This window comes from Calliopsis andreniformis, chromosome 4 (genome assembly GCF_051401765.1).
Source record: "Calliopsis andreniformis isolate RMS-2024a chromosome 4, iyCalAndr_principal, whole genome shotgun sequence".
In the NCBI taxonomy this organism is placed as follows: Eukaryota; Metazoa; Arthropoda; class Insecta; order Hymenoptera; family Andrenidae; genus Calliopsis; species Calliopsis andreniformis.
This window is the reverse complement of record NC_135065.1, coordinates 14,177,501-14,199,766: the sequence shown is the minus strand read 5'-3', so window position 1 is coordinate 14,199,766 and position 22,266 is coordinate 14,177,501. Positions and strand designations below refer to the sequence as shown.

General features: G+C 44.1%; 4 protein-coding genes across 4 annotated transcripts in view; 1 reads left to right on the top strand and 3 right to left on the bottom strand.

The window, feature by feature from the left end:
* The first annotated feature begins 6,666 nt into the window (after positions 1-6,666).
* On the top strand, positions 6,667-10,690 carry LOC143178301 (beta-1,4-N-acetylgalactosaminyltransferase bre-4). Its single transcript, XM_076376857.1, has 6 exons — positions 6,667-7,082; positions 7,870-8,177; positions 8,246-8,482; positions 9,998-10,181; positions 10,254-10,472; positions 10,549-10,690. Exons 1-6 carry the CDS (start codon positions 6,928-6,930, stop codon positions 10,685-10,687), a joined length of 1,242 nt encoding a protein of 413 aa, XP_076232972.1. The 5' UTR covers positions 6,667-6,927; the 3' UTR covers positions 10,688-10,690.
* Positions 10,691-12,337: 1,647 nt separating this feature from the next.
* LOC143178314 (sperm flagellar protein 2) lies at positions 12,338-18,649 on the bottom strand. Its single transcript, XM_076376870.1, has 6 exons — positions 17,140-18,649; positions 16,655-16,943; positions 14,940-16,571; positions 13,840-14,845; positions 13,527-13,772; positions 12,338-13,447 (listed from the first exon to the last, which is right to left on the bottom strand). The coding sequence occupies exons 1-6, from the start codon at positions 18,647-18,649 to the stop codon at positions 13,178-13,180; spliced, it is 4,953 nt and encodes a 1,650-aa protein (XP_076232985.1). The 3' UTR covers positions 12,338-13,177.
* Positions 18,628-19,476, bottom strand: LOC143178307 (uncharacterized). Its single transcript, XM_076376864.1, has one exon. It carries the CDS (start codon positions 19,366-19,368, stop codon positions 18,628-18,630), a length of 741 nt encoding a protein of 246 aa, XP_076232979.1. The 5' UTR covers positions 19,369-19,476.
* The window catches only part of LOC143178309 (uncharacterized), a 6,632-nt gene continuing 3,736 nt past the window's right edge, over positions 19,371-22,266 (bottom strand). Inside the window, exon 2 of the mRNA XM_076376866.1 lies at positions 19,371-19,625. Within this exon, the coding sequence (XP_076232981.1) occupies positions 19,404-19,625 (222 nt within the window). The 3' untranslated portion in view covers positions 19,371-19,403. The remainder of the gene's footprint in view (positions 19,626-22,266) is intronic.

Sequence of the window (22,266 nt, the reverse complement as noted above, 5' to 3'; positions counted from 1 at the left end):
TGTCGTTGCTAGTATATATTTCTTATTACAATCGACGCTTTTCTTTAATTTAATAGTACTTCACCTTTGGTATTATCCACTTCATATCCGGTACATTATGCCGCATATCCTGCAGCACGCAGTTTCATATAACAGCTACATAGAGTGTAGTGTAGCTCAATATCAGTGCATAAAAGCCTCTTCCTCCTGCCTCTTCAATTCCCCTCGCCCGTCCATAGAGCAAGGGGCAAGCAATTATACAGATTCGAAATCGTGTCATGAATTCTAACGATTGCGCGCCAGTAATTGTTACTTAAGTTCAAATACACGATCACGAAGAAATTGTTACTTAAGTTTTTATCGCGCGTGGTGTAACAAGCTTACCTTTGCTTTTAACGTTCTTATCATTTCTCATCACATCTCGCAATTATCGACTGTCTTTTTTCTGTTCCAGGTGCATTCAGTACTTATACCTTCTTAATTCGACTACGCCAACATTGCTTACTAATCGTAAGTCTTATCTTGACTCTTCAATTCTATGCGAATATTTTTGTTTCTTCCACTCGAAAGTCAGCAGTCATGCTTATTCACATTATTAACGCGTGTAGAATTATCGTGACTTGATTCGCAGGATACGTGTAATTTACGATAATGTCGCAGTTTCTGTCTCCGTCTAATTCAAATTCCTTATACGATTGTTATCGCGTCACGCTTCACGAATATACGATGGGAAATGTACGTATTCCCAAGTTCACGTGATACATCTCTCACTGTCAACATACCTACTTACATGACCGCTCCCTTTATATGTAGTTAATTAATAGGTACCTACTTGAGTATACTTCTCTTTTTTTCTTTTTTACGTCTATTCCCTTTCTTTTCTTCTCCTAACTTATGCATGTAACCTACCACTGTCGGCCAGTAGATGCAAACTTTATACGTATCACCATTCGAGAGAAACTCAATTACGTTAATTAGCTGGGTGATAAAGACGACGTTGCTTTATCGTCGTTACAGTTTCTTGATTTCCGCTTTAATACAGTAGTAGGCACGCAAGTAATTCGATAGAAGCGTGCTTAGTTATTTTACCGACGAGCTAAATCTTTTCCATTCATACTGCTTTTATTTTCCCAGAGGCGGTACCGCCTCTAACGAACTCATATTTATTCGACGATGTTAAAAGCCTGTGCAGTGGAACCAGTCGCTCAACAGTAATTATCTTTCTATTCGGGGAATTGGATGTTAAGGTCATTATTTTCGAGCCGTGTCCTGCGTAGATAGGTGGGTGGATGGGTGGGTGGTCACGAATGCTTACTTGATAAATTCGTTTTGTTGGAACTAAACACGCCCCCCGAAAAAGTATCTTATCGACTGTACCTAAAGGCCATAGCGTCGCGCGTGAAAAATTCGAGTATAATATTATTAATACTATTCGAGAGAAGGTTTTTAAGGAAGAAAAAAAGAAAGGACGAGGCTATCGTCACAAGTCGAGACTTTGCTTTTCACTCTGAAATACACACTAGAGATCGTTGCCTACAACGTAAGCGAAAATCGCGCGAAAATAATGTATTCAGGCTCCGTGCAAAGTGTAGCGAGTCGGACTACGTTCACCCCCACGCGCATTTACGATATTTCTTCGCAATTAGGGAAATCTTAGTAGTAACTAATTGTAACTTGACCGTCGCGCGCCGCTACCTACCTACCTATCTCACCTACCATTCGAATACCTTCGATATTATGTTTATTTTGTAGGAAAACGAACTCTGTGTATAAAATGAAGAAGTAGTATCGAAACGATAAAACGATGAAACGATGTTAGGACAGTAACTAGAGTAAACCACAAACGTGGTGCTCGGAGCAATCGTAAACTCTGAAAAGGGTAGCCTTGAAAGGGGCTAGACGAGTAGAAATACTGATTTATCGACCGTAGCATCCGAGCTTTCCGAGCCAGTTCAGCTAAGTACTCATATACACGCAAATAGGCATTTCAACCCGGAAGAATATAAATGGAGGGCAAGGATGTTGAATGGAAGCGCTTAGAGGGAAAGCACGAGGAATCTCAATTACTCGAAAGAGAATAGAACGAGACAGATCTTTTCAACTGTCTCTCTTCTTCGACTCTGTTATTTTTCAGCCTCGGATCAGCCTTGATTCGTGCGTCAGAGTCCGCAGGAAAAGGCAGCTCGCGAAGAAAGGGTTGCGGCTGACAGTGGAACACGGAGAGAATCTGAACCCCTGGTCCAAGGGGAGGAAACGTCGTGCATTTTAATTCGCCCCCCTCCCCTCGTTTCCACTTCTCGACTCTCGTAGCCCTTCGTTACTTCGTTCTATATCCTCTTTAGGTTTCCTGGCCCTTTGAGAAGAAGTTTACAAAACGAGTGCTGGTAGAACCCTCGAGCTACCCATTCTCTCGCCGTTATCTACACTTCTTTTGCCTCCTGCCACGCTCTTATTCTTATTTTCAACTCCTTATGCCTCTTCTATGCCTCTTCTATGCCTCTTCTATGCCTCTTCTATGCCTCTTCTATGCCTCTTCTATGCCTCTTTTATCTCAGCCCTATTTTTCTAATTCTTCCTTCTCATACTTCCTCGGTCATCAGACGCTTCTACGCACATTTTTTCCTTCTGTTAGCAATTGTACTTTTTTTATCGTGAAATTCGATCGAAAGAAAACACCACAGCTTTATTCGTAAAAATCAATTACTTCTGTTTCACACACCTGTCCAAACATGTACAGTAAGGTAGCAAATATACATTATCTTTTGTCTAGGAACGTTAATGATTTTTTATTGAATGCTAATGACATCTTGTTGACCCAACTGTTCGAATAAATTTAAGCAAGCGTACTTATATACTCAACGTGCGGACGTACAGTTACTCGTTTTAATATTCGGACACTATGGCTTTTGCGAAATTAAAGCTTTACGTACTTACTTGAAATGTGGTTATCCAATTTTCTGGTCCGTAATTTGTTGAAGCACATATTCTAGTTTACAAATATGTAAAATTAATTACTTTAGTTTTTATTGTTTTCCACATAATAAATCATAAACGAAATTAGACCCAATACTGGTGTCGAAAAAATATTCGGACACTTAACATTACATAACGTTTTTTCCTATTTAGAAATACATAAGAACAAAATTATAATAATTTTAGTATTTTGTGGGATATCCCTGTTGTCTAATAACATGTTGCAACCGTGCCGGCATATTTGAAATTACTTTACTTAAGTAATTTTGAGTAATGCGTCTCCACTCTTCTCTCAGTCGTATTTTTAATTCTTCTTTTGTTTTTATAGGCGTTGTCGTAATATTACGATCCAATAAGTCCCACAAATTCTCAATTGGATTTAAATCCGGTGATTGTGGTGGAGGATGTAGCACTTTCGGACAAGCATACAATAAATATTCCTGAACTATTCTCGATTTGTGTTTCGGATCGTTGTCCTGGTAGAACTTGAAACTGTCGCGTATACCCATATTCGTTGCACTTTTTAATAAATTTTGCTTTAATAAGTCTAAATATTTGTTCTTATCCATAATACCTTCAATGAAAACTAACTCTCCTACTCCAGCAGTTGAAATACAGCCCCATACCATCAAGCCTCCGCCACCGTGTTTCACCGTCGGTATCATATTCTTTATTTTTAATTGTTCATTTGGTTTACGCCACACTAATTTTCGTCTACTACACCCAGAAACATGAAATTGACTTTCGTCCGCAAAAATCACATCATTCCACCATGATTGTGTTTTAGAAATAAATTCTTTAGCGAATGTTATGCGTTTCTTTCGATTGATCTCGTTTATGTATGGTTTTCTACGAGCCACTCTACCATTATAATCAGCATCTTTTAAAACATTGCGAACTGTATACATGTGCACTTTCTTTCCAGTTTCCGCAGCCAATTCTGCTGTTAAATTAGGGGCACTTAATCCTGGATTGATCTTTATTTTTCGAATAATTACACGCTTATCACGATTGTCAAGAAGACGTGGGCGTCCCTTTTGAGGAATAGATTCAATGCGATCTTCATGTTTATATCTTCTTATAATATCCACGACGGTACTTTTACTTAAATTTAACAACTTCCCAATTTCCCGGTATGATTTCCCTTTTTCGCGGTGAAATATAACAAGTTGTCGAATGTTGAATGAGGTATTTTTACTTTTGCGACCCATTTTCACAAATGCGTGTAGAAACGATGGAATCTATTATGAAACTGACTACCAGAAGCTAACCGAATTGCTGCACACTCTTGGTGTTTACAAACAATCATAACGAATTTACAAACGGACCTTCTAAAGCGAATAAACGGCGAAATATACTAGATGTCCGAATATTTTTTCGACACCAATATTGAGTCTAATTTCGTTTATGATTTATTATGTGGAAAACAATAAAAAATAAAGTAATTAATTTTACATATTTGTAAACTAGAATATGTGCTTCAACAAATTACGGACCAGAAAATTCGATAACCAAATTTTAAGTAAATACGTAAAGCTTTAATTTCGCAAAAACCATAGTGTCCGAATATTAAAACGAGTAACTGTAACTGTACTCTTAGTACGATCTTAGACTACAGTTGACTACACTATAATTGAACCTGGCCGGTGAGTTGAAACTACTAGTTCACTTCAACTGTTTACTATTTCTTACTATTTTCAAGTATTTTCTTTGACAATTTCAATATATCCGAAAACTTCTCGTATTGATCGAAAAGCGATCAATGATTTCGTAAAAGTTCTGCCGCAACGTTCTTCTTTTTGAAGCTCTTCTTGGAAAGTTCTTCAACTATATTCTTCTCTTCTCATGAATTTAAAGAGATCTCGACCGCATTTGGGACGCGCTTTATACGTGCTTTATACGCGCTTTATACGCGCGTGTAATCTTCTCGTGGGTGAATCGACCGATCCAGTGCATCTTCCAGATGACACTCCTTTTTATGTACGAATAACTTGCATAAATATAAGAACGTCTTTCTCTACACATCCCACTTCGAGGCCTAAGTGGCAAAATATTTGTTCGATTTGAGGAAAACTAGAATTTTCTAGGATCCAAGTTGGCGTATTGCGAAACCGGAAGAGAGTAGGAGAGCTGCTGGAGTAAGAACTAGTTGATGCTATGGTCGCCATGACGATGGTTATCGATCCCCGCGTTTCACAACTGCTGCATCTTCTCTCTCCCTCCCCCTTCCCTCATCTCTCTCTCCCCACTACTTCTTTCCTTTTTGTTTTCTACCCTATTGCCTTTCCCCATATTCCTCTACTTCCTGTTTCTTCGTTTCATTCCTTCATTCATTTTCTTTCACGGAACACTTTCGAATAGTAGAAAACGGTGGTTTGGCTGTTCGATATTTGCGAGTTTCCTCTTTTTTCCAATTAGCTTCTCGCTCGATGCATTAAACAACAATTTGATAATCGAGGATGATAGATACCCTTCTTCCTAATATGTTCAACAACCATTCGACTCGAAGGGATGACCTATATCGAAAATAGCATTCTCGATCGCTCATGGCGATAATAGTGGTATTCCACGATGACAGTATGAAAGATAATAAATTGCAAGATTTGCCCGATCCTTATTACTTTCAAGAAATAATTGTTACCGAGCTGAAAGTGAAGCGAGAAGATGCCACAACATTTTAGTTAAGTATAGGTACTTCATTTGTTCATTTTCTTTTTAATGAAATATCATTTTCTTGACGAAAGAAAGCGACCGTTCATTCATAGGTACACGACAATGGTTATTAATAGACACGCGCAAACATTCGCTTAATTGACTTCTAAAGAGGATGCAATTAACTCACCCTACAATAGACCGTAGCTAGGTCGCGGCCAATTGTCTCCATCACCAAATAACAACTCTAACAAATCTTTGAGCCGCGGCACGCCGCGGCGACGCTAATTCATATCGTATTATAATTTATTTGCCAAAGGATAAGAAAGGGTGAGAAGAAGTTGAGGGAACGAAACGGTATGACATAATTAGAGCTACCGTCGCAGCCGCGTGATACCTCGATGTCACGATAACTATCGTAATTGTAGATTTTACAGTAAATTGCATGAGCGCCGATGCATGCAAGAACACTCGTACGCCTCCCCCCCTTCGCCAAACCGATCGTTATCTATCCTACCTCGTGCATCCATTTTATTACGTGGAAAATAAATGCAAACACCGAGAAAGCTAACTGTGATATTACGTAGAAAATTCGAACTTGCGATTAGAGGATGCATTATCGCGGTTCCTTCGTAGTTACTGCAATTATCGAACATGTTCCGAAATGTATATTCTATCACGGAAATCAGATGTCGACCGTTAACGAGCGGATATGCTATCTAATCTCTTCTCCGAGCATATGTATATGACCTTGCTCCAAATCGTCCACGTGGTCCTTCAAATGTAGGTGTAACACCGTTTTCCTTCGCGAATATCAGAAATTGAACTTACTTGAGGAGAAAACGAGTAAACCGTGTAATGCAAATACTTGCGCAATGGTTGACCAGGAAGAAAAGGTGGTTTATTCTGCGGGCGGTTGGTTAATGGGTAGTTTGTCGTTTACGAAGTCGTCGCCTTGTAATTGATGTTCGTGTTCAAAGCTGCCATGAAATCCAGAAATTGTTCGTTGCCGAGTTGTCTGAAACTGAGAGGGAATTGATGTTTGTGTTTCCTGGTTCCCAGACTAGCAAAAAGGTGTCTCCGTGGCTAGCACGCTCCTCCTGGAGGGTAATGCGCTTGGTGGCTCTTTCTTTCTAACGAGAGTGCGGCAACAGAAGCTCGGAGGTCTCTTAATCTCGAAGAAAATGGAAGAGTTGCGAATGTAGGTGCGGGAAAAGCAAAGGCAACGGCAACGGCAACTACACCAGCCAGCAGAGAGCGCCTCGTCCAGGACGGCGCTCTTCTAACGGCGACGACAGGGAGTTATGGTGTCTCGCACATGCGATGACTGCGGCCGCAGCCGTGGTACTGTGGCATCGTGCCCACCTTTACAAGGCGCTCGTCTGTGTTGTTCTTGCCCTCATCGCCATTCAGTATTTACTTAGCGGCGTCTTTGATCGCCGCTCCATAGAGACGATATTTACTATTAACGCTACCAGGTACGTATACCTTACCTTTCCTACCGTACAACTTTTTTTTTATCGTACCATCAACTGAAACGCGAAAATCCGATGGTCTACGTCGTATCGAAGTGAATTTCTGGGAAAAGTCCTTCGGCCAAGCTAGCGCGTACATTCTAGAAGCGTACGTGATCTCGTTACTCTCGTTACTTCGTTAACGGTCATTTCAATTGCTCGTTTGCGGAAGTACTTGGCTAACCCTCGGATTCTTTGTTGCATTGCGTTACTCGAAATTCTCTAGCCTGCTTGTATACGAAGCGTTGTAAAATTCATGAAAAAGCAGGTGATTTGAAGAAATCACTTGATTTGCGTAAGCTGTGGCCCTATATGTCGTCAAAGAAATCGTGTCTCTGGAGTCTGGAACTGAACTCCTTATAGCGCCGTTGAATGCGATAACGACTACTGAAATTTCGTTGCTGCTGATAATATAACTATAAAAAAGTCGTTCCGCGTGATATCTAATTCGATGGAAATGAAGCTTAGAAGAGCAGCGCACTCGAGCAGGCTATCGAAATGAAGACTGGCCGCTGTTTGCACATGCGGCACGCGTGTATCCTGTACGCGTCGCGTTGCATACGTACGAGGATAATTATTTATCGATGATTTCATCCAGCCGTGAAAAGGATTCCACGTACGCGGCTGATACATGCTAGCGAGAAATTCCTATCGATGCTTTTTTCCACTGATAGCTTGATATCGTAGCGAACAGGGTTTAAACGCATATGCGTTTATGCGTTTATGCGTTTATGCGTTTATGCGTTTCCAGATATGCTGATCGCACCTACAGGCATCATCCACGAGGCCTTATCATATACGGGCCTGTAACGGTATCTAGTATACTGGGTAGCAACAATGTCACATCGACGACTGTGCCCTGGGCCGGTAAAGCTCATTCTAACATTTCCAAGGTGGAAGCCGGGTTTCCCACTCGGAACACGTACGTCGTTGGAAGCTCGCAGGAAGCTTCGCCGACCAATTCGAGCAATTCGAGCAATTCGAGCAATTCGAGCAATTCGACGAGTTCGACGAACAGCACGATGTTGCAGCGATGCCCACTCATCCCTCCGAATCTTGGTGAGTTTTCGCTCATTTCACCAATTACGAAAGCGTCAAGAAAAATGATGCTGATTAATTGCTTGCAGTTGGACCACTTGTCGTTAACAAGTCGCCTCCAGAATTGTCGGTGATAGAAAAGATGTTCGTGGACGTGAAGCCGGGCGGTAGAGGATATCCAACCGATTGCGTCGCCAGACATCGCGTCGCTATTATCGTTCCGTTTCGCGATCGACCGCAGCACCTCCAAGCGTTACTTTATAATCTTCATCCTATGCTACTACGTCAGCAGATCGACTATCAAATATTTGTGGTGGAACAAGAAGGTGAGCTTACCTACACTTCCTCGAACGCGATAACTTGCGTTCTAACCTACAGAAATATATTAACTTCTGCGAACTCTCTGCTAAAAATCAGATTGAAACGTTCGAAAAATTCCTTTCAGTAGATATTTCTTCGTACTTTGCAACAACTCTCCGTTTGCTTCTCCGATACGATCGCTTGAACGCTTCGAACCAACTTCTCTCGAACAATGTGTATCTTTCATCCTCTTTGAGCTCGTTTCGAACTCTAACGCAATTTTTAATTCAATTTACCTCCATCCGATCGAATGCTTCGACTATGCTTCTCCCCTGCTTCCTCTCTGTTACGTAAACAACGAGCATCGAATAGTATGCCGTCGCATCGCGTCGCGTCGGATTTCAATCAAGCACGCGAGCCTTCGATCCAACGCAGTTCATCGAAATTCATTTTTCCATGTATGCAAACAATTAATGGAACACACTTTAAACACGTAAACATGGCGAGCGTAAGGTTCAGAAACGATGTGGACATATCGGTCAGTGTCAAGGTTTTCGCGATGTAGTAAGCAACCCTTACGTAAGTCGTACCAAAGCATAACTTGATCGCAAAGACAGCAGAGCAGCGAAGATAGCCGTTGCATCTACCGCAATGCGGTATCGATGTGTGCGAGTGACCGTTTCACGAGCCTCTACATTTAACCGACAGTTCGGTACCTTGCGAATTTCCTTCTCTTTCTCCCATACCCTCTACAGATTCCCCCTCTTTCCATCCTCTTTCCATCCTCTTTCCATCCTCTTTCCATCCTCTTTCCATCCTCTTTCCATCCTCTTTTTCAAACATTTATTGGGCCGCGTGAAGAGTGGAATCGGTGCTTTCGTCTCGATGCATCGTCGACGTCGATCGTTATCGGAACGAGTAAATTAGATTGATCGTGTTTCAATAATTCCTCTACTGCAAGGTTTCAGGAAGACTTCCCCTGCGAAAGGTCTGTTACGAACGCGCTTAAAAGATGGAAATGTCTGCATAAAATATGGCCGTAAAGAGTTTGCATTGCGAATCGTTCGACATCGTTCGACAGCGTTCGAAGTCAGAAGTAACGGTGCGCGCGTATCGTAGCTCCAGGGAAGCATCAAAGCGGAAGGCGCGAAGACGCGACGCAATTAGTTGCAGCTGTCGTAGATTCATCGCGGTACCGTTAATATCGTTTCGATGCATTTGTTCGGAACGTCGGGGAACGTTAGTTCAACTCGTTATTACCGTAAGTGTACGGGAACGTTCCCTCGTAATCGGTCGCCGTCGGTCGTCGTACCTTCTAGTTAACGGGAAACACGGGAAACACGGGAAAGTGTCGTTAACGCGCGATTCACTCGATCGATTTGATTACCCGCAACGATAACGCAGCAGCCAGCCGCGCCTCAGCCTCGACGAGAAACCGTACGGTTCCTTTCGAGATGAACAACTGCGCCATATACACTTTCCATCGTAGAGAAATCGAAATGTCGTGTCGCTAGGACGTGTCTCTCGTTATCGTTTTCCAGGCAGCGAGGCCTTCAACCGCGCGATGCTCATGAACGTGGGATACGTCGAGGCCTTGAAGGAGCGACCTTTCGATTGTTTCATTTTTCACGACGTTGACCTACTCCCGGAAGATGATAGAAATCTCTACACCTGCCCCGAGCAGCCTAGACACATGTCGGTTGCTGTCGACAAGTTCAAATACAGGTATCTATCGCGTTTGAAATGTCGGTGAATTCCTCTGGAAACGCTGCTTCACGATGTCTCTATTGTCCTCAGATTACCGTACGCTGATCTATTCGGTGGCGTGTCAGCGATGTCGCGCGATCAATTTCGCCTCCTGAACGGGTTCAGTAACGTGTTCTGGGGTTGGGGTGCCGAGGATGACGATATGGCGAATCGAATAAAAGCGCACGACCTACACATCTCCCGCTACCCGGCGAACGTGGCGCGCTACAAGATGCTTACGCACAAGAAAGAAAAAGCCAACCCTAAGAGGTGAGCAGTCGAATATTTCTTATATTTTTCATACTTCTGCTTAGTGCTGAACTCGTTGTTTCCGTTGAAATGACAGGTACGAGTACCTGAAAACGGGGAAGAAGAGATTCGCCACAGACGGACTGAGCAATCTTCAGTACGAACTAGTCGATAAACAGAGGCCCAAACTGTACACGTGGCTTCTGGTGAAATTGACACCACCTCAGCCCAGCTGATGGCTATCTTGGATCGGATAATGGCTTAGTAAAGTTCATTCTACGATTGAGCGAACGAAACCGATGCATCACGTGGAACGGAGCGGCTTGAACGAAACCGCAAAGAACAAAGGGGGAAGATATGTGTACATATGTATAGTTTGCTGCCGATGTGTGTTGCAATCGATTCGATTCACGGTCGAAGGTTAAACGAGGAGAACGAGAGTGTGACGAGCATTTTCCCGGAACCCAGAATCAACAGAGACATTACGAAATTCGCTGGGAAACTTGGACGCTGCGATTGCTTCGGATCTTCTCGAGTTGTTTCTCTCGTCGCTAAGTCGTGTCAGCGACTCGATTGAGAGAAGCGTTGTTACGTGATATATTTTTATTCCTCATATTTTTTTATCGCAACGATAGGCTAAAGAGCAAGTAGAATGTAGCGTACGTATGGGAGCTAACGTGCCAAAGGAGAATTTGTGTGCGTGCGTGCGTGCGTGCGAGATAGTCGGTGTTTTCATAGCTTCTCCACGTTTCGAAAGAATTCGATAAAAAAAGGATAAACGCGCGCGCGACAACGAAGCTGCGGTAAATTCAAGCCAATCCACGTGTCCTTCTCTGAATCGAGGTAAGTTTCACTCGTTCAAACTTCGCGAACGCCACGGGCAACGCTCCCGTGTCGAGTAAGAGGAAAACTATTTTTTTAACGTTAATAAGATGATTGATTAAACAAGCTTCGTCGATTAGGTTGCGAAAGAAGGTTTATTTGAACGTAAAATGCACGGCGGAAACGGTACTTAATCGCGTAACTACGCGAACAAGCGATACATATTCGGGACGTTGCGCTGGCGTATTCGAGACCATTGTCGTTAGACGACGTCTACGCCTTTTATACATATTCCCGTGAAACTTGTACACTTGCGTTCACACATACACTACACATGCATGCACACACTTTGCACGGTGGCTGGAGTTATTCGCGCGGCGCGCTCAAATATTCGGAAGAGTGTTCCGAGTTTGAACGCGTCGGAATAGCTTGAAAAACGTGAATAGCGTGAGAAATTTCCAAAATAAGAAGATCAAGGATACGTTTCGGTCAAGCTTAGAACACAACGCAAGACATATCACGTGTATGATAAAGAAAACGCGTGGTGACACGTGCCGCGTTACGTTTCATCGTTTCGAATCAATACTTAAATAGTTAAGGGTGAGAGTATGGGCTGTGAATAATGCAACTTCCTTACGGCGACTGAAGTCGCGCGAAATCGAAGAGGAGCACGAGCACTATAAGATTAGAGCGGTTTCTTTTACGCGAAAACGTGCGGTAGCCAATCCGATCACTGACTCCCAGACTCTTTGAATCGCTTCAAACGTTACACGTCTTACTTCCAGACATTTTTCAAATCCTCTTTCTTTCAACGCACGGTGATGCTGATGATGATCGTTTTTCAAAATCTTCGAAAACAGTTAAGCGACGTTTAAAGAACTTTTAAAGGTATCCAGGATACGGAAACTATATCATACCGATAAGGGGAGGCAGTAACCGAGCCTTAACCGCCGCGTCTGCACTTTTTATTATCGTTCCTATCAGGCGAGGCGAAACGATCCGTTAGGATACTGCCGCGAGTATCCGCGGCATTTCCGCAAACGGATTATGTACATTCAAACAAGAACAATACGATTTTCCTTTATTTCAAGAATACCGTAATGTATCAACAATGTATACAACCATTATCGAATAATCGATAATAGCTTAGAGGTAATCGAGATACGTAAACGAGCAACAGATCCAGAGACGTCGGGACTGTTATGTCTTTCAGGGAAGTTATCATCCACTATCTACAATCTTATAATTAGATTTCCTTTACTTTAAGCCCAACTTCTTTTCTGTCGAACATTTCTATTCCCACTTGATTACACGTAACGTACGTAATACCTTGAAGAAATGTTATTCAGGTATTTCTCTTCTTCGACTGTTCGCGCTTAGTTTCTATCGATTCGTGCCCATCTCAGGCGTCACGCTATACGCGTAGTTGTTACAGATTTCGACAGAGAGGCGATATAGCGATCGAAATAAGGTGCGTAGAATAAAGAGACCATAAGTATTTATACGACGATTGTACGATGATTGTACGATGATTATCCGATAGTCCAATACTTCTGTACTATTGTATAAGCGTGGCCGTGTAAATGGAGTGCATAATGGTGCACGCGATAATAAATTAGAAACGGTCATTTTCGTGAAAGCATTAAGCCGTTCGCGAACAAGAGACTAATACGAGTAGTGTTTGTTCGATATGCCAACCGTTCGCGTTACGAAACAACGACATTTCGTAAACCGTTCATTTCTGCATTGCAAACAAAATCGAAAGAAAAAGAAAAAGAAAAAGAAAAAGAAACATATGCATCCTCCTGTACGTAGAATAAAGTATCTTCAAAACTCACCTGAAAGATCATTTCTCAGAAGTAACACATGCGTGATGTATGAAAAAAATAAATCCAGATTCAGACTTAATCAGATTTCACGTTCTCCCTTGCCCTTAAAATTTCCTCAATGATATTTTTCATACTTTTTAGGGTAAACTTATTAGTGCTGTTTAACAATTGTTTCATAAAATTGTGATTTAATAGCCGATGAGCTAGGACCAGATTTTTCTCGTCGTTAAGATCGTCATCCTTCAATTCCTGATAAATCGAAATCAAACTATCGCGAAGATTCTTTGACGTTCGAAGAAGTTGCTGGTTCAAGTCGTGATACGGTAATGCTGCAGCCAGTACTGCCTGAAATAATATCTACTAATGAAATTATTTATTAAGAAATTGTTCGATCAAAATTTCAACTTTCCGAAAATAATCTTACGAGAGTAACGTCAAGAGGCAACCAGTAAATAATGAATTCTTGATCCGCCTTTGGATATTTCGTCCGTTCTTCGCCACTGAACGAGCTACTGATTAACGAGATTCTTTCGTGGCCTATTTCTTCGCTGAACGACGAGAAGACTTTAGAAAGTGTCAGGTGGTGCAGCTCGTTGACATTCTCTAACGTTTCTTCATCGATCGCTCTTTCAACTCTATCTATCAGATGTCTAACAGTTTCCGTCACCACCTGAAACGCATCGGTTCGTTGCGTTCGTTGGGCGTTATGAAAAACGCGAGGAAATGTAGGACCATACCTGGAGAGTTTCAAGATGAGGGATTGTTCGCAAGTATCGCGCCTCCCTGGCTAAACGCTTTTGCTCGTACAGTTCCTCGACATATTTTTTCCCCTGTTCGGGGTCGGTGCACACTCTGTTTCCTAAGGCGAGCGCGAGCGCTTTCGCGAAACCTTCGCGCGGATTTTCGTCCTTGCAGAAAGCTAATAGTAACGCGGTGTAATTAACCGTGTGTCGACTGATCATATACATACGACAAAGCAGCTCCTTAGCCAGTATTAGCCTGAGCCTGTCTTCGGAGGTTTGGTAGTTCGTTGTTAGGTCGATAGTCGTGGCTTCTTCCATCCGTTCGTTCAACTTGTCGCAATTGAAATGATAAAGCTCCTCCGTGTAGAGCTCTTCGATATTTCTTTGGAAATCGTCACGAAGAAATTGATTCGAATCGGGGAAAATGTCTGTGTAATCGAGGAACCACAACGGCGTTCGAAGGAACTGCGCGCAAGTCACGATTTCCTTCAACGCCGGATCCTGAATTCGAAATCGATCTCGCGCGATTAAGATTTCTCGGTGAGAGGGCATCGGGAGGTCCAACGCGTAAATGATCAGCTCCCGCCAGTCGACGAAATCTGCGGATCCGAAGAGGTCTTGAACGAGATTGGAAATGTCCGTTGATCGCAACCGATACCAGCAACAAGGAAGCGAGATCGATTCTCCCTCCTCAAACCCATGACTCGCTAGATCCTGAAGAATATAAACCAGTGTACGCTCGGCCATCACTCCGTACGGCGCAACTCGTCTCAGTATTTCCATCAGCCGATTCAGTTGTGCTACTCGGAATCGCGAACTTGACTCCGTTTCCTTCGTCATCGTTGCCTTTTTCAATTCCACTTCCATCACGTACACGTTCGATCGAACGATGAAACGATCCTCGTCCAGTAACATCTCCCTCTTCAACGGTACCGCTTCCTCGATCGCGAAGCAAAATACATTCGCCATCTCGTTCACGCTCCTCATCTCCCGCCAGTACCTATGCGTTCAGACCCGACAGAGTTCGTTGAAAAGTTCCGATAAGTCCGTAGCTGGTGAGAAAAAAATGATCGAGAAAATGTCGAGACGTTAACCTGTCCACGATGGAGTCGTAAATCTGATGAAAAGTCCTTTGCATCGTTTCCAAGAGAAAACCGATGTCCGATCGAGACGCGGCGACTAACGAGTCGAGTCTCAAACGAACGCGCTCGATCTCATACGCCATCGCGTATCTCCATTCGAGTAGCAAATCTTGTATCCTCGATGCTAATTGCTTTCCTAAGATAGGATCGACGATATCCATGAGCTCGTCTTTGCGCTTCGAACCCGTCGCTTCTTCTTTTTTCAGAAGCTCGTTGGCCAGCGCACCGATCCCATCTACGATGCCTCTCGCGTAACGAACATTCTCGACGATCGTTTTGTAGATGCACACGCCCTCTGTATCGTTCAAAGGTTTGCTCCTGTCGAACAAGAAATCGTCGATTTCTTTTTCGAGCACAGCGTATTCGACTGCAAGAGGAGGAACGGCTGGCGGTAGAGAGGCAGCAGATTTCGATGATCCACCCTTCGTTTTAGACCGATCGTGCACCTCCTTTCGCCCCTTTTCACCTTTTTCCACTGCTTTCAAAGATTCGGACGTTTCGCGATCGAGCTTTGCAAATTCGATATCATCAATTTCCATTCTGTGCAGCAGAACTTTTGAAAATCGTAATTCCTGCAACGGTTTCTTCAGCATTCCTAAATAGTAATCTTGAAGCAAACGTATCGTGTCGATGCATCGATCCATTTCGATTTGAATAATTCCGACGTAAACGTTGAACAAGACCCTCGCCTCGAACACGGTCCAGTGATCGTCAATGAATCGCCTTCGTTCCTCCTCTGCCTCGAGCCTTCTTTTGTCGCAAATCTCCCACAATTGTGCCTGAAAGTCGGCTACTCGACGATGCAGCTCGCATTTCACATCGACGTCGTTTCGAGCATCCTCGTCTACGTCGTTGAAGGCTTTATGAAAGTCGTGCAACAAATCTTGCATGTTGTGTGGCCTATCGATGAATTCTGTCGCGGCGGTCGTTACGAAGGTTCTGTACGACACGATTCCCGACGAGTGAACGCTCTTTAAGAACAACAGTTCCTTCAGAGCCTCTGCGTAGACGTTTTCCAAACCCTCCCAAAGGTTTGCCAAGTACTCCGCGAGCGTAGGGGGCAAAGGAAATTCGAGCCACTCCCAATTTTTCTCGGCCGGCCTAGCTAGTCGCAGGTCAAACTCTATCGTCTGATAGTCGTCACGCTCAAAGTTTCGTTCTTCTTCTTCTTCTTCCCTTTCCATGGATTCCTCCTCGAACTCTGGTTCGATCGGTTCGGCTAACAGACGCCGAACAACCGGCGCCCTCGATCCTTCGCTACGTTCCTTCGGATGTTCAAAGCTTTCCAGAACATTTCCAAACAATTCTTCGGATAGTTGCCTTTCGAACGGCTGTCCTATCACGAGCCTCGCCAATCTCTTCAACGTTGTCAAATCCAACCTGGAGTAGTAGAGAACGTACGCGATATTTCGCGAAGCGTAGAATTTGTCGATCGACGGGCTGTCCGGGTTCAACGGTTCGTACGATGGTTCCTCGATGTCGAAATTTTTCGCTTTCTGCGCCACTCTCACGAACAGAGTGGCAAACGTATCCCTCGGCTTGTCCTCGATTCGCTTCGTCGGATCTGGTACGAGTTTCGAGTGTCTGCAATTGCAACGCGAGAAACTATGTAGTTAAGATCAGCAGCCGTTATACGCGTATCTAGATAAACATTCGTCTTTCATTGCCTGTACAACGTGGACGAGTCAACTGGTTCTTCGAAAATTATTCTCGGCGACACAGGCTCGACGTCTTCTATGATAACATCCTCGAACTGAAGAGAATCGGGATTCGGTGGTAACTTGCACCCCGTCAAAGCCTCTTCCAGGACAGACATTTCTTCGTACGTGTTTGGGTAATCTATTAAAGCGCAGCCCGTCGCATTCGACAGACTTCTCAAGTATTCGACTAGAATTTTCGCCGCAAGTTCGTTCGTGATCGGTTCGCCCAGCGTCAGGTACTCGTAAGCCCATTTACCTAAATGTATCGACAGCAATCTTTCGATGTTGCGTACCAAGAGAAGCTTGAGGAAGGGAGGCAGGGTTTTTTGAAAAGAAACGTCTCTGCCTTCGAAACGAGATCTCAATGCAAAAATTCATTTGGAATTTTTTTCCGCTTCCCTTCCTCTCATACGAACAACCTATTTTGGATAGGACTGAAACGAATGGAATACCAATAAATGCGGAATCGGTCAAAACGGGATCCATATCGTCGTAAGGAATATTCCTCGGAGTTTGAGTTTCTTTCTCTTGCGTTGTCGGATCCTGCTCTTCCCCATTCTTGCTCGATCTCTCAGATTTCCTCGTCATCGTCATCGTCGTCGTCGCTGTCGTCGTCGTCTTCTTCTTCTTCTTCTTCTTCTTCTCTTCTCGACTTTTGCTCGTCTTGGACGATTTGTTAGGCCGCGACGAACCTCCGTCCGACTGGGGACCGTCAACCATTCCAGCAGACTTCAGCCGACGATTGTACTTCTCGAGCTCCTTCACAGTCTCGTCGGTTGCGGTGATCACGTTCAAGTCGATATACTCCACGTCCGCCATCTCGTTTTTATACCGTTCGAGGCAGAAATTAATCGCCTCTTCCATTCGCACCAGGCGAATTTGGCTTCTTTCGAGCAACGCTCGGACCGTCTCGTGCACCGTGGGACTCGTCAGACCTACGATTATCGCTACGGGATTCAACTTCGGCAATAGAGCTCGCGCGCGATCCGCTGGGTCCGAACGGAAATAGTTGAGGAGACGATGAACAATGTAACCGAGCACCATGCGACCCAGCTCGAACATGTCCCGCGTATCTTCCGCGAGCATCGGAAAATATTCGTTCCAGGGTGAGTTCACCTCGCAATAATCATCGAAAAGGGCCTCCTGCAACGCCTCCATCTTCTCGATTCTCGCACGAGATGCTTCTTCGAACATATCTTGTTTATCCTCTTCTTCCATGTCGTCTCCGATTTCGAGCGATACATCTTTGTCGAAAATCGGTTGACATTTGAGAAACAGCGTCTCCCACTCGCGCAGAGTCGCCCGTGGAACGTGTCCGTCATTCTCTTTTCGATAGATCGCGATCCTCGTCGCTAGATCTATCAAATCTTCGGCGGCTTCGCGGCAAATTTTCCAGTGTTTCTGTTTCATCCTTTCGATTTTCTCCGCGCGAAGTCTTTGCCGAAGTTCGCACATTCTCTGACACTCGATTTCAACGTCCTTGTTCATCTTGGATTCGAGGTCTTTCTGTCGCTCGATACTCGCGCGATACTCGGCCTCGTTCGTCTCCAAAGTCATATTCTCGAGGATCCTTTGATTCTCAGCCATGATGTTCTTCTGCTCGCGCACCTCGCACAGCTTCGTCACGATCTGTTTCTCGTACCTGGACTGATCCAAAACTCGACTAGCGATCGCTCGATCGAACGTTTCTTCTTGCTTCTCCGCGATTCGTTTCCAAAGGTCCGACAACAATGCCTTTTGCATCTTCGTTTTTAGGGCGGTCATGGTTGCCGCGCGTTTGCTACGACTCTTTAACCACTCGACGTATGCAGTGGCCATCTTCGGATCCTCCTGCACTCTCGCCGCTAATTCTTCTTCCACCATCGCCGTCTTTTCTTCGTATTCGTCAAACGATCTCGTTTTGAGTCGATGCTTGCGAGCGAATCGATCCAACTCTTCGCTCACTTCCTTTCTACTGTCCATTGGCTCCGGTTTCTAGAGAAGGGAGAGAAGGGAGAGAAAGCGCGAAAGGTATCGTTATCGTGTTGCGGGTAAAACTCGCGAGGATAAAGTCGCGCTGAAACGCTACCTCGTAGATGTACCTCGGCAACGTCGTGCTCGACGGGCTCCACGATGGAATACGGTTTACAGTCTTCGAGCATCTCTCTATCCTGCCTAAGTTTTCGAAGTAGCATGGGGAAGTTGGAGCGATGCCAATCGATAGTATCCTTTCCCTCGATGAGTTTTCTACAGAACGGATGCTCGGGAGGTTGATACGGAGGTGGCTCCTCGGAAAGTCTCGTCACCTCAAACTTTTTCGAGTTGGGCACAAATTTTTCCCTCTCCTTTTGTAGCGTGATGAAGTGCAACCTATCCTTCGACTCGAGACACAAATAAACTTTGTAGAAGAGTCGCAGGGCCGTGGTACCCTTGCCGCAGGAAACTTCCTCGACGGTTTCATCCTTGCATTCGACTCCCAAAAACCGTAACCAAATCCTCAAATGCTTCAGATTCACTCGACACAGAGCTGGATCCTGCGTATCGATCAACGTGTCCAATTGGTCGCGAGTTATTATATCGTAGCTATGCAGGATTTCCGCCAAAAGTTTCCCATCTTTAGTGTAGTATCCAAAAACCTCGGGAGTCAAATCGATCATAATGCCTAGGCGTGCTTGTATCCAATTTTGCAGAATTTCACCCATTGCGATTACGTTCGCGTGAACCAGCTTCTCTATCGCTAATTTTCTATTTCATCCGTCGTCTTATTTTTACCAACAAAACATCCTCCATGGATTTGGCTTGAAGGTGGCAAACGATTGTTCGATATCGCGGCAGTCACGGCGCGTTGCCAGCGCGCCGCCAGCGCGCCGCCAGCGCCTCGTCTCTTCCAAACGAAATCGTTTGCGTACGATAGATTTATCGAGTCGAAGGATGCGATGCTAGAGGCGAGGTGACGCGACTGAAAAAGAAGTTACGAATGAAATCAGAATTGAAAATTGTAAGTTGTAAGTATAGAAAAAGTGTGTGCTCTTTATTCCCTTTATACTCTACTGCACATACACGACGTTACAGACCCCTATACGTTGTATGTAGGTACAAGATGGGTAAAGAAAATCGTGGTTTCTCTCAGCTTTCTTTTTATTCACTTTAAACCAACAGCATCGTTTGAGCATTGGTTCGGTTCTGCCAATAAATAACGATAGGATGTTCGTTTGCGCCTAAAAACGTGACTTCGAACTTCGAAGGTAACCCGAATATTCGCGCGACGACGTCTCTCTTGAAGACGGTAAGCGTTAAGAATATGTAGGAGCTATTTGTCGTTCGCCGATTACACGAGTCAAAAGAAAGGGGGATCTTTCGTGAAAAACGAAACTCAGAAGGATAATAGAAATATTGCAACGTACGAGGATGCCCCGACGCGCGTTCATATATTCGTAGAAAGTTAGCATCCACCGCGTATATCTATCCATCATTTTTCGCAATAAACCTATTAATCGGTAATTGTAATAATAAGAATAATAATCACAATAATAATAATAATAATAATAATAATAATAATAATAATAGTAATAATAATAATAATAATAATAATCACAATAGAACCACTGTAAGAAAGTGCAACGATAATAATCGTGGTAGCGCGACAGCACTTAATCGAAATTACCGTGATCCTCGTCGGACTAACATATGCAAATGTTGCACGATATTTCTACGATGGCGCAAATCGTTCCGTTCCATCGTATCACCGCGATCATGTAATTACATTACGTTCGCGCTCTCGCGTTTATCCATGCAACCGAATCGTTCTTGTTATCGGTATCGTCGTCGCAAACGCACAATAGGTACGAATCGTCGTTCTTGCCGATGCCTGCTATCGTTTACGGCGATTGGAAATCGTTATTGTTGCCGTTTAACTGTATGTACAGAAGAGGTATATATTCGATAATATCAATGCATTAATATTTATAATAATTTATGTGTACGCTTCACGTGACTACAATGGGCACGGTATTCTGTAGTATTCGCTCTCGCATTTTACAAATTCCATATTTCTTTCCTCTCGACTCAGCGACATTTTCCGGTGCTTTCGTCCCCCCTTTCTCTATCGATTATTCTTATTCATACCCTCGTTCACGCGTTCGCGCGTTCGCGCGTTCGCGCGTTCGCGCCACTCTCCTTTCACATTCGATCTCCAACGTTCACGCGTCTCTGTTTGCCCGCAGGAAAGATCGACGACAAAAGGATCGTCCTCTAAATGTACAAAATCAATTCGTTAGGTTTAATTGCGCTCTTCTCGTCGACTTCGGCCCAAGGCTCTTGATCGCAAACTGCGAACGAGAACGAGAAACCAAAGACGAGTCGAAAGCGTATCGATGATCGATGGCCGCGCTTCTCGTTTAAATACACCTCTTCCCGTTCGGTGGAATCGAAAGGAATCGTGATTCGAGCAAAAGATTTCTCTCTACTTATTGTGAATGGCTAGGTACGGTCCACGTGTCTCGTTTCGAGGCGTCGCGTCACGTCGCGTCGGCCATCTCTATGGCTAGAATCTAGATATGAATCTAACACGAAGGAACGGGCTCGATAATTTCACCTAAAAACCTATATTCTAACGTCTCAATCTACATCTACTGTGTGTCTCGTACGCGGCAACGTACATGAACGTATGTGTGCTGTGTGCGTGCGCGTGTGTACGTGTCTTTCTTTCTCTAATCTTCGTTTCTTTCGCTCGATTGCACGCATTCATCTCTCCCTCGATGCGCGTACATATGTAGTATATTTGCGCGCACGCATGCTCGTGCATAAACTGAGAATTGTACCTGGTTGTATGTGATATTTCGAATCCACGCGCGTACATTAGGCATGCACGTGTGCCACGCCATCTTCTTCTCACACTCGCTCCAACATTGTCTGCCTTTGCCTCTACTCCACACCTAACCCAAACCTATCCCCCCTTCCTCCCTCCCTGTCACACGCTCATTCACACTCTCTCGCATATTAAAGATTAATTTAAACTAAGACGTCGCTATACGCAAACTACTTCACTTCTAATATATAGCAACATGGACATTATTAGTTTCTCCTTTTATTTCTCTTTATCTTTCCCTAACCCCGACCCGGTCCTCTCGATAGAGTCGTTCAAAATATTCTTCGTTTTTCTATTTCCCTCGTTTGGCGTGTTAAGAAAAGGATTACCGTTGATTCGGTCGTTAAACGATCGCCATTTCATTTACCGTTAGCTATCCCCTCGGTCTTCGATTCTCGATCCTCGCGCGTCCCTCACCTCCCGATGTTTCTTCACCTGTTGACGCAACAACGCTTCTGTCGTTAACTATTCTGTACAGGTTTGGCGAAAATCGAAACGCGACGCAACCCGTCCGCGATCACCGTTCATCGACGGCCCTCTGTGATTCCTCGTATCTTCCTTCTATCTTCCTTCTATCTTCCTTCTATCTTCCTTGAAACGCGCAATACGGACACGGAAACGTCTCCGCGAGCAAGTCGAGGGCTAACGACGAACCGATCGTTTGCTTCGAAGAGTCTCAAAGGCACGTCACTTTGAAGGTATCCGGTTAATTTATGCTTCGTTTTCCCTTCAC